The 14313-nt window shown below is 37.1% G+C and overlaps 1 protein-coding gene across 8 annotated transcripts in view; it reads left to right on the forward strand.

Moving 5' to 3' along the window:
• LOC109418028 (kazrin) overlaps positions 1-14313 on the forward strand; it is a 364304-nt gene that overhangs the window by 159748 nt on the left and 190243 nt on the right. For all 8 annotated transcript variants that reach the window (XM_029870756.2, XM_029870759.2, XM_029870758.2 and 5 more), the window contains exon 4: positions 12512-12696. In XM_029870756.2, the coding sequence (XP_029726616.1) occupies positions 12589-12696 (108 nt within the window). In that variant the 5' untranslated portion in view covers positions 12512-12588. The remainder of the gene's footprint in view (positions 1-12511; positions 12697-14313) is intronic.

A 14313-nucleotide genomic window follows, 5' to 3' on the forward strand; every position in this document is an offset into this window, starting at 1 on the left:
GAGGATTCCTTAGGAATTCCTCCAGAAATTCTTCCAAGGATTCCTCTAAGAATTTCTTCAAAGTTTCTCTAGGAATTCATCCCAGAGTTGCTTCAGTAACTCCTCCCAGAATTTCTCTAGAGATTTCTCCAGAAACTCCTTCAGGCATTCTTCCAAGGACTGCTCCAGGTATTTCTCCAGAGATTCCTCCAAGAAATTCCTCCTGGGACTCCTCCAAGAATTCATATAGCAATTTCACCAGGAATTCATGCAGGATCTCCTCTTCAAAATTCTCAAGGGGTTCGGTTAGGAATTCCTCAGAAGATTTCTCTGTGAGTCCCTTCAGAAATGCTACTAAGGATTCTTGCAGTAATTCCTCCAGAAATTCCTACAGGAAGTCTTCCAGAGATTGCAAAAAAAAAAAAAACATCCAGAAATTCCAAGAACTCCGCTAAGTATTACTTGGATTACATAGATTCATCCAGGAATTTCTTCAAGATTTTCTCCAGAGATTCCTTCAGGAATTCCTCAAAAAATTTCGTCTGAAATGACCCTACGGATTCTTCCAGGATTTCATCCAGGGATTCCTCCGGGAATTCCTACAAGAACTCCTTAAGAGTTTCCTCCTGAAATTCTTCCAGTAATTTATCCAGAGATTCCTTCAGAGATTCATTCAGAAATTCACCTGGGATTTCTCCAAGAATTTTCTCAGGGATTGCCCCGAAAATTTTTCTAGGGATTGCTCCAAGAATTCCTATGATGATTTCTTAAAAAAATCCTCTCGGGATGTTTTCAAAAAACTTATTCAGGAGTTTCTTCAGAAATCTTGCTTTCATCTTTTCCAGGGATGCGCCCAAGAATTTCTCCACGATTGTATGAAGATTTCGAGGAACTCCTCCAGCAATTTGTATTGGAATTCTGAAAGTTTATTTTAGTGGGTCACATATAGGAGCCTAGGAGGACGCACGTTCGCCAAGAAGTCATCTAAGTTAGTCTTTCACAATTCTCTCCAAAAAAAATTCTAGGAGTTCATTGATGTATTTATTGCGAAGAAATGTCTTCAGGAATTCGTCCTGCGATTCTTTCAGAAATATATCCTGATATTCTTTTTTTCGGCCAACAAAGCCTACAAGAAGTTATCCATTGTTTTTTTTCAGGAACTTTTTCAGAGATTCCTCTAGGAGTTGTTCCAGGAAGGTTTTGAATGCATTCCTTTGAACATCTCTGGAGGGATCTCCTTCCGAATTTTGTGTAAGGAGTCCTTCGGAATTTTTTCTTGAAATTGCTCCAAGAAGCTGACTACAATTTAATAGGGATTCCTTCAGAAGTTTACTTAGGGATTCCCTCAGTAATTCTTATAATAAGTTCTCCAGGGATTCTTCCAAGCAACACCCATTTCAAGTAAGAGTCACGGCAGTGCAGGTTTTGGTTGCATAGACATCACTGTGACAAAATTCAATCAAATAAGTGCTAACATGCTAGAAGCGCTTTCAGACATTCACCCAGGGGAGACTCTTTCGGGATTCCCCCAGGTTTTGCTCACGGAATTTCTTTAGGAAATGCACCAGGAATGTCTCTAGGAATTCCTTCTTAAATTCCTGCAGATATTTCTTTGTGAATGAATTCTAGTGATTTTTTTTATAGAATTCCATAATTTGAGAGTTCTCCGGAAAAATACAATTCAATAGCATTCAAACAAAAATAAAGAAGTTTAAAATCGGTCAAATGGTTCAAAAGTTACGATTTTTTGAAAATTTTTAGTTTTGAAAAACCTTAATTTTTTGGACCACCCTATATGAAAATTGGTCACCCTAATGACGAAATAAAAAAAGGGTCTAATTATTTCCGAAGAACTACAAGCCCACCAAGTTTCACGACAATCGGAGATGCACTATATCGTTTTTCTATGGAATGGCTGAATTGTGGGTGAAATCCTTAATTATTGGAATGATTCATTTCTTTAGATTTTTCCTTGTGCAACTTGGAATTATTGATACTCTTGAGATGGCCCAAATTGAAAAAAAAACTGGCAGCCAGGGGGGGGGGCAGAACCCCCCCTCTGGCTACGCCCTTAGTTTCAGACCAGTTTTGTGGTGATTGTTAAAGCATACATGTTTGATACTATTTGAGTAGAAATCTTATCCGTAATAAGAAAGATTTCACTAGTTACGCTGGTAAATACGATGACCTATATTCCATTTCTTGGATACTCTTGAATATATGGGGCCTCTGAATGGGGACACCTACAGTTAACCCCAGAGATTATTCCAATCGGTATTTTTTCAGAGTCTGTGGAAAAACTAATTGATAATAAATAAAAAGAAAATCGCGTTAAGTACTGTTCCTTTGAATTCCACTAAGAATTTGCATCCTTTGACAGATACGTATTTCGACCTCAACTATAAGGTCGTCTTCAGTGTCTTGTACTTGACTCGACTTGATTATGATTGATAATGATTTCTCAATAAACGCATTGGGGACTGAGGTATTCAGGGAGGCTGAAATTCTAAAAATCTCCTTGAAGAAGTTCTTGTGGATTTTAGTGAACTTCCTAATTGTTAAAACACATTTTTGGAGTATGTTTTTGTATGAAAACTCAAAGTTTTGCCTAAAATGTATTAAAAAAGCATGACTTTTTATTTCATGGATAAAAATACGCCTCACAGATTACCGTTCCGTTTCGTTTGCCACTTAGCGCCATTACATTTACGTCAAGGCCAACACTTAGACCACGTCAACCCCCTCCCCGTGCACTTCTCAGTTCCTTGTAGGCCAGCCAGAAGACCCCCGCGTTCACACCGGTAATTGAATTGCTTTTAAGTATTCAACACGAATTGATGTATAGCTACGATCGACGCGGCGACCGACGGCATCCAGCTACGTCCTTCGGTCTGCTGAGCTCGAATAGTGATTCTACAGAATTTCCATGCCGGCCGGATGACATTTTGACTGGGTTTTCAAGTATGGCAACGAGAGTTTTTTTTTTACTCCTATTAAGATGGAGCGGACACCCACTGGAGTGGAAGGAGATTATTGGCACGCCTTAATCCTCTTTTGACGCGGGTTCGGTTATCGTGGAATTTGTGCCCTTTTATGGGAATGGTGTCGGGTGGATTTGATGAATTGCCACAAGGGTTTGGGTTTTTACTGAGGTTATCCACGCAGTTGGGAGCGAACAAGATTAAAGTACAATTAATTGAAATTGGAGATTTATTGCTTATCACGATCTTTTTGATGACTGAAACATATCTCAACAATTCTTTATGAGAAAATCTCTCACATAACCTCATATTATTTTATTCCATGAAGGTTGACAATTTGTATTAAAATCAGATATCAAGAACTACTCATTACAAATCTTTACACCCAATGATGCAAAGAATTACAATGTTTTCGTATACTACAAAGAAATATTTTTATCTCAATACTCACCCACTCCCCGCACCCAAATCATATTGTATTCGTATCAAGCGGTGACGCCCGCAAAACGACTCAATTATAACGAAATGTCAGCTTTGAATAGCCCATTAAACCGTCCTAGGTACTCGGCATCATTTTTGCGTTCCACAGTAACCGCTCTTTTTTATTTGCCCTAGCTGTCGCGTCAGGGTAAGCTACCACGGCCTTCATGTCAAAGCAACCACAACTCACCGGCACACGGTAGCTTCTACCCTGAAAAAAAATCCTTCTCTATACACGTTGGTAGTAACAGCAAGTTCCCCGTCGCCGTAATAACAAACCTAATGACGGCATCAATTTGCGGACGGCCATACAACGTACGCTCCGTGTCCCATTAAGGAAGATTATTTTCGCACCGCGTTCCATTCAGTGTATTTACCGCGAAAAGCTCGCATTTATTTTGACTGTTTGTATGAATTTGCACACTTCAGCCAAGATTGTTTATCCCATGCATCAAAAAACACTGGTAGAATTCAGAATGTTTTTCTCAAGTTTCTCTTATTCTAGAAATAGGACCCAATTTCGTTGCACCCAAACTTTCTTTTAGGTAGTGCACATGAATTTTCATGGAAACATGTTTTCAAGGAAGTATTTTTCAATAGTTGAAAAATATTTTTCCAACTGTGGGTATAATTTAAAATTTTCCATTTTTTTTTCTTTTTTATATTTTGTTTTTTATTATTTATCGTTGTCTACCTCCCCCCACTGAATGAGAATTGTTGCGCCCCTACACGAGCAAAAAAAAAACGCTGTGATATGATTTCTTCCGGGGGTTCCTTTAAAACTCCTTACAAATAATAGAAATGTTTCAGGGAATTTTTCAGAATTTTTTTTCCAGGATTACCTCACAATTTACTCCTAAAATCTATCAAAGTTCCATACAGTTTTTTTTTTCAGGGATTTTTTTAGTATCTTATATCTACAGAAATTCTTCCAGCGATTCCCACAGAAAATCTTCCTGGGAATTTTTAATATGCCTTAAATCCTTCAGCATTTTTAGGCTCCTTCTGAATTTTCTCCAAAGCTTTCTATAGGTTACCCCAGGAATAAGTTAAGTTCGTATTTTTTTTGTAATACTTTCCCTGGATTTTTATAGAAATTGCTCCGTGCATTTTTTTGAGAAAAATTGAACATTCTTTTTTGGGGCATCTTCTATGCATCGCTTCAGGATTTCCTTTAGATTTTTCGTTAGAGGATCCTCCAAAAAATTTCAAAAATTAAAATCTCTAGAGAAGCTTTCATGGGTTTCCTCAAAAAGTCCTCCATATATTTTATTTCAGGAATCCGTACGGGAATACTCACAGGAAATCATTCATTCAAAAATGTATCCAGCTCTACTTTCAGAAAATCGAAGGTTCCTCGAGAAATTTCTTCAAGGGTTTCTTTAGAAAATCTTCCACAAACGGCTTCAGAAATTCTTAAAATGATTATATAAGAAATTCTTCCAGGAATTCGTTTAGAAATTTCCCTGAGGATTTCTTCAACAAATCCTTATGAGATTCCTTCATGAATTTGTTAATGATTCAAGTCTGAGGGTAACTTCTATGGATTCTTACAAAAATAAATCCATTGATTCGTTAAAAAATAACTCCACGAATTCGTCTTAAAATCTCCGACGGCTTTTTTTTAGAAATTCTTCCTAAAACTCTTTAAAAAAATCCTCCACGGCTTCCTTCAGATATTCCCATTACTGGAAAACTCTTCAAAGTTTTCTATAGGGATACCTTTGAAAATTTCTCCAAAGATTCTTCAAGATATTGCTGTAAAAATTCTTTCATATACAGTGAAGCTTTTTTACGCGGTTTTTTATAAGAATTCCTATTTCTATATATTTCTATAAGAATTCCAACAGTGATTTGTTCATGTATTTTTTTGAATGTGTCCAGAAACTTATTCAGGGATTCATTTAGAAAATCTTGAAGAAATTCCTCCAGAGATTCCTGCAGATATTCCTCAAAGTATTACCCCCCTGCATTTCCTATAATTCTTCCCCGGATCCCCGGAGAATATTATTGAAAAAATGTTTCCTAAGAATTTCTACGGAAATTCCTGTAGAAATTTCACAGACATATTTTCTACGGATCTTTGCAGATGATTTTCTGATTATCAAGATAATTAGATTTTTTCCGAAGATCTTAAGCCTTCTTCAAGCCTTTTCCGGGGACTTTCTCGGATATTCCTCCAAAGATTTATTCGTAAGTGCTTGCTGAGATTTCAACATGGATTTTACTGAAGATTTCTTTAATATCAAAAATTCTTGCACCCTAATGAGGCGTTTCTCGCAAGTGTACTCACACGTTCATGGAATGAGAAATTCAAGCTGGTACTTCAGGAGAGAGTCCTGACCACGGAACTCCTCAGAGTTTTTTTTTTCAGAAATTCTTTCTGAAATTCCTTTGAGAAGATAGTTTTATCTCAAGAGAATTCTTCACAATTTTCTTAAGCAGTTCCTAGATAATCAGATGTGTGCTCTTCTAGACAATCGGAATGCATAGCATAGCGACCATTGCAATAACCATCTTTGAATTCTAACAACCGTGTTTTTTTAGAAATCCCTGAAGGAATTTCCAAGATATCCCTGAAGGATTGTCTGAAGAAACTCATTAAAACTCCTGCAGATATTCAAATTCTTTCAAAAGAAGCTCTTGTTTTTTTTTTCAATTTCTTTTTATTGGTGAAATTTAACCACCTATGCTCATTCTTCACAAAAACTTTTTGAAGGAATTCCTAGACAAAAAAATCCTGCAGTTATTTATGTTATCTTGATTCCTGGATGAATGCTTTGGATAATACTTTTAAAAATGCCTAAAAAATACCTTAAAATTTTAAAAGAAATCTTAAAGAATTTTTCCCCAATGTTTGTGCAATTTCTGAAAAAAAAAACATCTTTAAATTTCCTGCAGGAATATCTGAACAAGTTTTGCAGGGATCTCTAAAAACATCTTAGGAGATATTTCTGATGAAACCGCAGAAGTAATTACTAAAAATGAATCCTTGTAGGAATCACTGTATGAAATTTTCAAAGAATTCTTAGAGAAACCCTGGTAAGATCCCTGTAGAATTTGCAAAGAAATTTAGAGAAGATTTTCTGGAAAACTCCATGGAAGAACTTTTGAAGGAATGCCTTGCTGAAATTCCAGCAATAAACCCTAAGTTCTTATGAAGTCTCTGGGAATAAAACAATCTTCTCAAACGAATTCCCAGGAAATTCTTAAAGGAATCTCAGGAGTAATTTCTTAAGAAATTCCTGGCGAAATACCTGAGGAAACTTCTCGGAGAAATCTGTGCACGATTTTCTTTTAAAAAAAATCCTGCAAGAATATCTGCAGAACCGAATAGATACCTAAAACCCTAGTTAATCCACCTAGCGGTGCTGGCGCCTTTCTCGTGCCTTCGAAAACTTATTTAAACAAAACTCAAGTGAAATGTCGATGAATACAGTGTCTTACCGATTTTGGCAACAGGTGAATTTTATGTTGCCAAAATGGGGTATTGCCAAAATTGGTAAAAAAAATTGTGATTTTACAACTTTTTTGCGTTATTTTGACTTATATTATCAATACTAGCTGTCCCGGCAAACTTTGTCTTGCCGTCTTGTGGTGGTTTGACAACTGTTGAGCTCAAAATAGCACCGCACTCTAGATTGATGTCATTTCGGTCGTGTTGATTTCCTTCCCGGCTCATAGAAAATCAGTTCTTTTTCAATTTTGTTACTTTTCTAGTTGATTTTCGTAACTTTTTGTACATATAAACACAGCCACCACGAATCTGGTTCCCCATACCAAATACGTACACCCTTATTTAATGGATTTAGGATCTAAAACTCCATTGAATAGCAGCCATCTTGAATATTCAGCCGCCAACTTGGATTTTAGACCGCCATCTTGGATATTCTGGTCTCCATTTTTGGACACCTGACATCTTTCTCATACCAAATATACCCATATTGCATGGCCTAAAACTACATAGACAGCCGTCATCTTGGATATTCTGGACGCTATTTTTGGTCTTCGGACATCTTCCCCATGCCAAACATACCCATTATGCATGTTTTTTTATGTTGAGCCGCCATCTTAGATTTTAGACCGCCATCTTTGATATTCTGACCGCCATTTTTGAACTCCGGACACCTTCCCCACACCAAATATACCCATATTGCATGGTTTTAGGGTCAACTCCATTAAACAACCGCCATCTTAAATTTGTAGCCGCCATCTTGGATTTTAGACCGTCGTCTTGGATATTCTGACCGCTATTTTTAGACTCCGGAAATCTTCCCTATACCAAATATACCCTTATTGCATGGTTTAGGGCTTAAAATTCCTTTAAACGCCGCCATCTTGGATTTTATACCGCCATCTTGGATATTCTGGTCGCCACGTTTGGACTCCGGACAACTTCTCCATACCAAATATACCCATATTGCGCATCTTCTCTATATCAAATATACCCATATTGCATGATTTGAGACCTAAAACTCCATTAAAGAGCCGCCATCTTGAATTTGGAGCCACTATCTTGGATATTTGACAGCCATCTTAGATATTCTGATGGATATTTTTGCGTTCGGGCATCTTCCTCATACCTAATATACCCATATTGCATGGTTTTAGGACCAAAATTTTCAACCGCCATCTTGGATTTTAGACCGCCATCTTGGATATTCTGGTAGCCCTCTTGAATATCACGCCGATATTGGGGATTTTCTGGTGTCCAGTATTTGTTTCCGTACAAAATTCGTCAAACAAGCTAAGGGCTACAAAAATCGACGCAGCTTTATGTGTCGCATGATGAGGCTTGGTTCAGTTTTATATATGACCAGTTCCACCGATGCTGGTCCGGATCACTAAATTGGTCATAACTCCGGAACGCCTTGACCGAACTGAACCATTTTCAATAGCAAACAATGCGGTAAAATTTCGGTTCGATTCGAGCTATAATCCGAAAAATCGGCCAATGGGAAGTGGCTTAAAAGTGAGTGACCTTTTTTTGTACACAGACATACATACACACATACACACATCACACATACAGACATCATCTCAATTCGTCGAACTGAGTTGATTGGTATATGTGACTTGACCCTCCGAGCCTTCTATCGAAAATTCGTTTTTTGAGTGAACATATAGCCTTTCAGTACACTTTGGTGTACGAGAAAGGCAAAAAATCTTAAGATTTATTTAACTTCCATAGATTTTTTTTAAAGAATCAGTGTAGAAATTATCATAGCTATTCTTGAAGGAAATGCCGGGTAAATATCTACGGGAATACATGGAGATATATTTCTAGGGAATTCTCGAGGAATCCCGGCAGAAAGCTTTACAAAAAACCCTGCCTGAATCACTGAAAGTAATAATGCATGAATCTCTAGCGGAATTCCTGCAGGACGTTTTTGGATAAATGTCTATAGAAATTCCTGGACACATTAATGTGCGTATTTTTGATGGAATCCCTACAGCAATTCCGGAACAAATTCCTGCTAGACTTCCTAAGAAATTTAATTTCCTGAGAAGAATTAATGAAAGTTTTTTGAAATAATTTCCAAAAAATTCTCCATAGAAAATTCCGAAGGAATCCTTGGATAAATTTTCCTTGATTTTTTGAACGATCCCCTAGAAGAACATCAAAAGTAATTGCTGGTGCAGTTTCTTAACGAGTCTATAGATATCTACCATAGAAAAACCACCGGAGCAGCCACCGAAAGAAACCTATGCAGATTTTAAGTCCGAATCCAAAAAATATTTTCTGAAGCATTCCATTGAAGATTTCCCTGGACTTGTGATTCTTCAACTTAACTATGGAAGAATCTCATTAGGAATGTTTTTAATCATGGAAATTTAAAAAAAAAAAGGTTCGTGGAAGATTTTTTTAGGAAAACTTTGTCTGTGTGTAATTTTCTAAAGAAATTCATGCAGAAACTGCAGGAGGAACCTTTGGTTTTCTTAAAACAAACCGCTGTAAGGATTTCTGAAAGAATCCGTGGATTATTTCCTTAAGAAACCAATGGAAGCTTTTCTAGAAGAATTTCTGGAGGATCATCTAATAAAAATTCCAAAGAAAAGTCTAAAAGAAATTCTGAAGCAATCCATGGAAGATGTTTCAAAGAACCTGTATATGAAATCCGTGGAAGACTTCTGGATGGAAATTCCTGAAGGATTTTCTTAAGAAATCCATGGAACAATACCGAAAGGAATCCAGTGATTATTTTTGAAAAACCTAAAAAACCGTATGTAGTTGTCAGTCAGTGAATAACTTGCAGGAACCTCGATGACATCCTATCAACATATTCTTTGCAAATTTCTAAGCTCTAAACTCAACTTCTAAAGCAACAACAGAATGTCCAGAGAAAGTTTCTGGGGGATCTTATCAAATTTTCTCTGGGCATTCTGTTGCTACTTAAAGAGTTGCATAAACAAATTTGCAAATACTCGTAGAAAACGCTATTGTAATTATTATTGATTGAAGAAGATTTATCGGGGAATTTATCAAATTTATTTTAAGCTGATACTCAGGTTTATCTGAATACTACGTCATTCGTTCATATTTAAAAAGATATGCATTCTTTGCATGGATTTGGCAATCTAAAAAAAAGACAGAAAGCCTCTCGATTGTTATTTTTATCGAAAAAAACTGAAAAGTTCCTCATAAAAATATCTCATATATCTCATATATCTAGTAGATAAAATCAGCGATAAAATTAAGATAAATATTTTGAAGAAACGCTATGAATATGGAATTATCCTCATAAAAAAGCACAGGAACAATCAAATATACTGTAAATAAATCCCAAGTAACACAGAAAACATCTTTGAGAATAAACTTTAAAAAAGACGTTGTAGTATAGTACTATAATCGTATTTGTACACATATTATGTTGAAATCATGTTTTAACTCTGTTTGGCAATAACAAGTTACTGAAAAATGTTATCATCTTCACTACAAGTTAAAATAACGTAAATTTAACGTTGGTTACACAAGATATTTATATCACCGTCTTCCTTCAATTGAAGATGTTTTGTATAACATCAGCAGCACATAGTTAAAACCTTTGAGATCAAACATGTTATTAAAACGTTGTTTTTACGTACTAAATACGTTAATGTACAACATTATTAGTTTGCTATCTCTTCTCACTGATTTGATCATTATTTAAGAAACATCTCTTTCACTTAAAAATACAAGGCGATAGCAACTTTATTTTATGGGTATGTTAATAGTCTCTAAAAACTTGGCGCAGACCAATCAGCAGATCACAGTCACCATGGCTCGAAAGATGGACGCCACCATTCAACTGTATTTACATGGTAGGCCTCCCGTCATCTAAACATCACTCGGGATACTTACCTGGCGGCTAAATCTCCCTTACCAGCACAGTTTTTACACTATTTTTATCCCGTGAAGCAAACGAAATCAATTAATTGGTATTTGTTCTAGGAAACGCACTCTAACTTTGTTATTGTTATATTTATGTTCAAAATAGGTAATCCATAACCAAAAATGACATCGTCGTATGTTATTGAGTAGTAGATGTTCAAAATACGTTGCTATGATGTTTTTTCAATGTATTTCATTCGACTCAAGTGGTATTCGACAAACATGTTATTGAGATGTATAGCAGTCGTAATTTAAACGTATTTCTAAAATTTTGAGCTCTTCCGTATATCAGGCCAGACCAATTACAGTGCCTGCTAAAAAGTTTCACACTATCATTTATATATATGGCCGTTAATTCATCTACTGATGTTTCTGCCAATAATTATCCATCTGGAACAGTTTAAATATGTAATGAAATAATATAATTTCCTTATTGATAACGAAGACAAATTCTACAGTCTAAAAGAACATCATTAATACATCATAATTTAAAATAACATCCCAAAACATTCTGACGGTACTTTGTCAAGAAGCCACCATGTTGCATATCTGAAAATTTGTTTGAAAATCTCTTACAAACCACAGAAATGTCAAAAAACTTCCCTTCTTATTTCTTTCCGATGGAAAGCGAATGAATTTATTAAGAGAAAAAGTGCTCATTTCACCATAAATTTTGAACGGCACATGAAATTAAGCCATAGTGCCCAAACATCGAGATGGTAAATTACAAACGATGTGTAAGACCTGACAATTATTTTGAGCCATCACTTAATACTGCATTTATGATAGATGCCATATTGATTTGCTGTGCGTGGTTGATGAATATTAATTTCGTGCCAGCAATAAGTAAGTTGTTATGATGTTGCTGAGAACATATTCGATACATAATTTTATGTTATAATGATGTATTGAAAAACATCTTCAGTAACATCAAAGATGTTTTATAAGCCGCCATTTTTTGCGCTTTTTCGGTTATATAAGTGTATGAAAATACGTTTTCCATATTTGAAACAAAACATGGACGTTTGTATGAAACATGTATTATATACAGTATTATAACAAATTGTGTTACTTGGGATAACTCTTGATAACATGCCGTTGAACAATAGCATCATCCTGTCCCCTTCTACCCTTGGGCCTTTTCGGGGCCCCTATGAGGCTGACGTCCTTGGCGGGAAGCCAACCTGTCCAATTGCAAGTTACGGCTCAGCTTGAGGGGTCTCAAGGGTTTCCAGGGGAACCCATAAGAGTTTTAAGGAGTCTTGGGGTATCAGGGCCCTTAATCTCAGGGTGACTCCAACAGGTTTTAGGGGTATTTAAGGGGGACTCCGGAACGTTTCAGAGGGTACCAGGAGGTCCCAGGGAATTTTCATGGGGTTCCATGGGGTACCAGGACCTTTTCAGCGCATTTAAGGGATCTTAGTGGGTTTCAGGGGGCTCCAGAGGGTTTCATGGGTGCTTCAATTTATCTCAAAGGGGTTCCAGGGGATCTCAGGGGCATTAGGAGAAGTTCCAGGAGCTCTCTAAGGTGTTTTTAGGGGCCTCAGTGGGCTTCAGGGGGGGGGGGGGGGTCGGAAGGACAGGTAGTCTAATACGGTATTAGACGAGTAAACGATAGGATTAACCAATTTCAATACCATAACACCAAAACTAATGCAACGTGTAACTAAAACATCTTCTTTTTCTATCTAATCCACAGGATTTCGACGATGCTCAACTAGTTAAAACCAATTCCCCAAGGAAATCCCTTTCGCCGGCACGTTCCAACCAACGAAAATGCAACTGAATGGCACGGTAACAATGGCAGCCTCATCAGAACCACCCGAGCCTCCGCCTCGTAATCCGGACAAGATTAATGCATCACTCAAGCAGCTAGCCGAATCGGTAAGTCCGCCTCATTGAACGATGGGAGTGTAACTCAAAGTCACTACCAATAAAAATCACTCCGGCCCAATTCAATTCTGCCTTCAAGGGTAGGTGGCGGCTAGGGAGGACCATCAAGCTTCTTGTAGGTACCACATCGAATTGATTGTAATCGATTTTACGCTACGGAATCTCGATTGTCTAGCGTCAATTTTGCACCCATTAATCGTTTGCCGACGAAGGAGATGGAGGGGAAAACATCAGATAATGGATGGCGCGCCTACCTGTCTGGGATGTGCGTTTACTACGTTGCAAACGGCAGACAGATCTGCGTCTTGAGTGGTGGTGGGTTTGAGATCGTGGATATGGAAACAGTCACGGACAGGGATGGAAATTTGTGAACATTGACAAACTCGTTGCATGCATAACAAAACTGATATTTTGGTTAAGTGAAAAGATGTACAGGTGGTATTCATTCGATGATGTTTTCCGGGAGTCTTCCTTGAACTCTTCGTTCTGAGATTTCTAAAAATATTCCTCTAGGTATTTTTTTCTGAACTCCGATTTATGTTCCTGCATGGATTCCTCCCAGAATTCCTCTGCCGGAGGAATTCTTTCATGAGGTCCTCCAAGGGTTCGCCCAAAAATTCCTCACCTTCAGTTATTTCTATGAAGATTCCTTTCAAAATTACTGCAGGGATCTTTCTGGAATTCCTCCAATGATTCATTATAGGATTCTTTCATGTTTTCTTCCATCACAAATTCCTTCCAGAATATTCCTCGATTGTTTGCTCCCAAAACTCCCAAAATTCCATGAACTTTACTAGAGATTTCGGGATCGTTACCAGAATTTTCTCCTAAATTTCTTTAGGGATTGTTCCTGGATTCTTCTCAGTATATGTCTCAGTATTTCGGAGTGCAAGGTAGAGATAAATTGTAAATTCCACTTGGCTTGGTAAAAAAAAAACACGGACACGTTCAATGCTTCCAGTGAGCTATTCGCTCTTTGAAGGAAGCACGGACTAGCATACAACGCCCAGTGACACAGACGAAAACTTTTCCTGACAGTTGCAGCGGGAATCGAACCCGCGCTCCTCAGCACGATGCGACTAAATGCTTAATGACACTAGCCGCACGACCACGGACCTACACTCGATTTTGGTTAGTCTTAGTAAAATTATGAAATTGTGTGTAGAAGTTACTTGGAGATTCCTTCAAAATTTCTCCAATAATTTCATCGGAAATATAGTACATAGCCTCATTTCTAGGAAACTTTTTTTAGTTCTTCAAAATTTTATGCATTCTGGAGGTTTTCCTAAATTTTCCTAAATTTTACGGCTTTTTTCGTTTCTTTTTTACAAAAAAAAGATTTCTAAAGAAATTTCTTGAATGATTTCAGCAAGAATTCCTCCGAAGATGTCTCCAAATATTTCTCACCATGTATTTTTCCAGGACCTTTTCTTATGATTTCTCCAGGAGCTCCTTTAATAATTTTGTAAAACTTTCTTTAAAAACTTCTCCAGAGTTCTTTTTTCCAGAGTTTCTACAAAAATTCCATCAGAAATGCCTCCTGGTATTTCTTAAGAAATTCATTCCATTTTTGTTTCAGAAAGTTCTCCATGGGTTACTTAAAAATTC

Source organism: Aedes albopictus, chromosome 2, assembly GCF_035046485.1.
Source record: "Aedes albopictus strain Foshan chromosome 2, AalbF5, whole genome shotgun sequence".
NCBI lineage: Eukaryota > Metazoa > Arthropoda > Insecta > Diptera > Culicidae > Aedes > Aedes albopictus.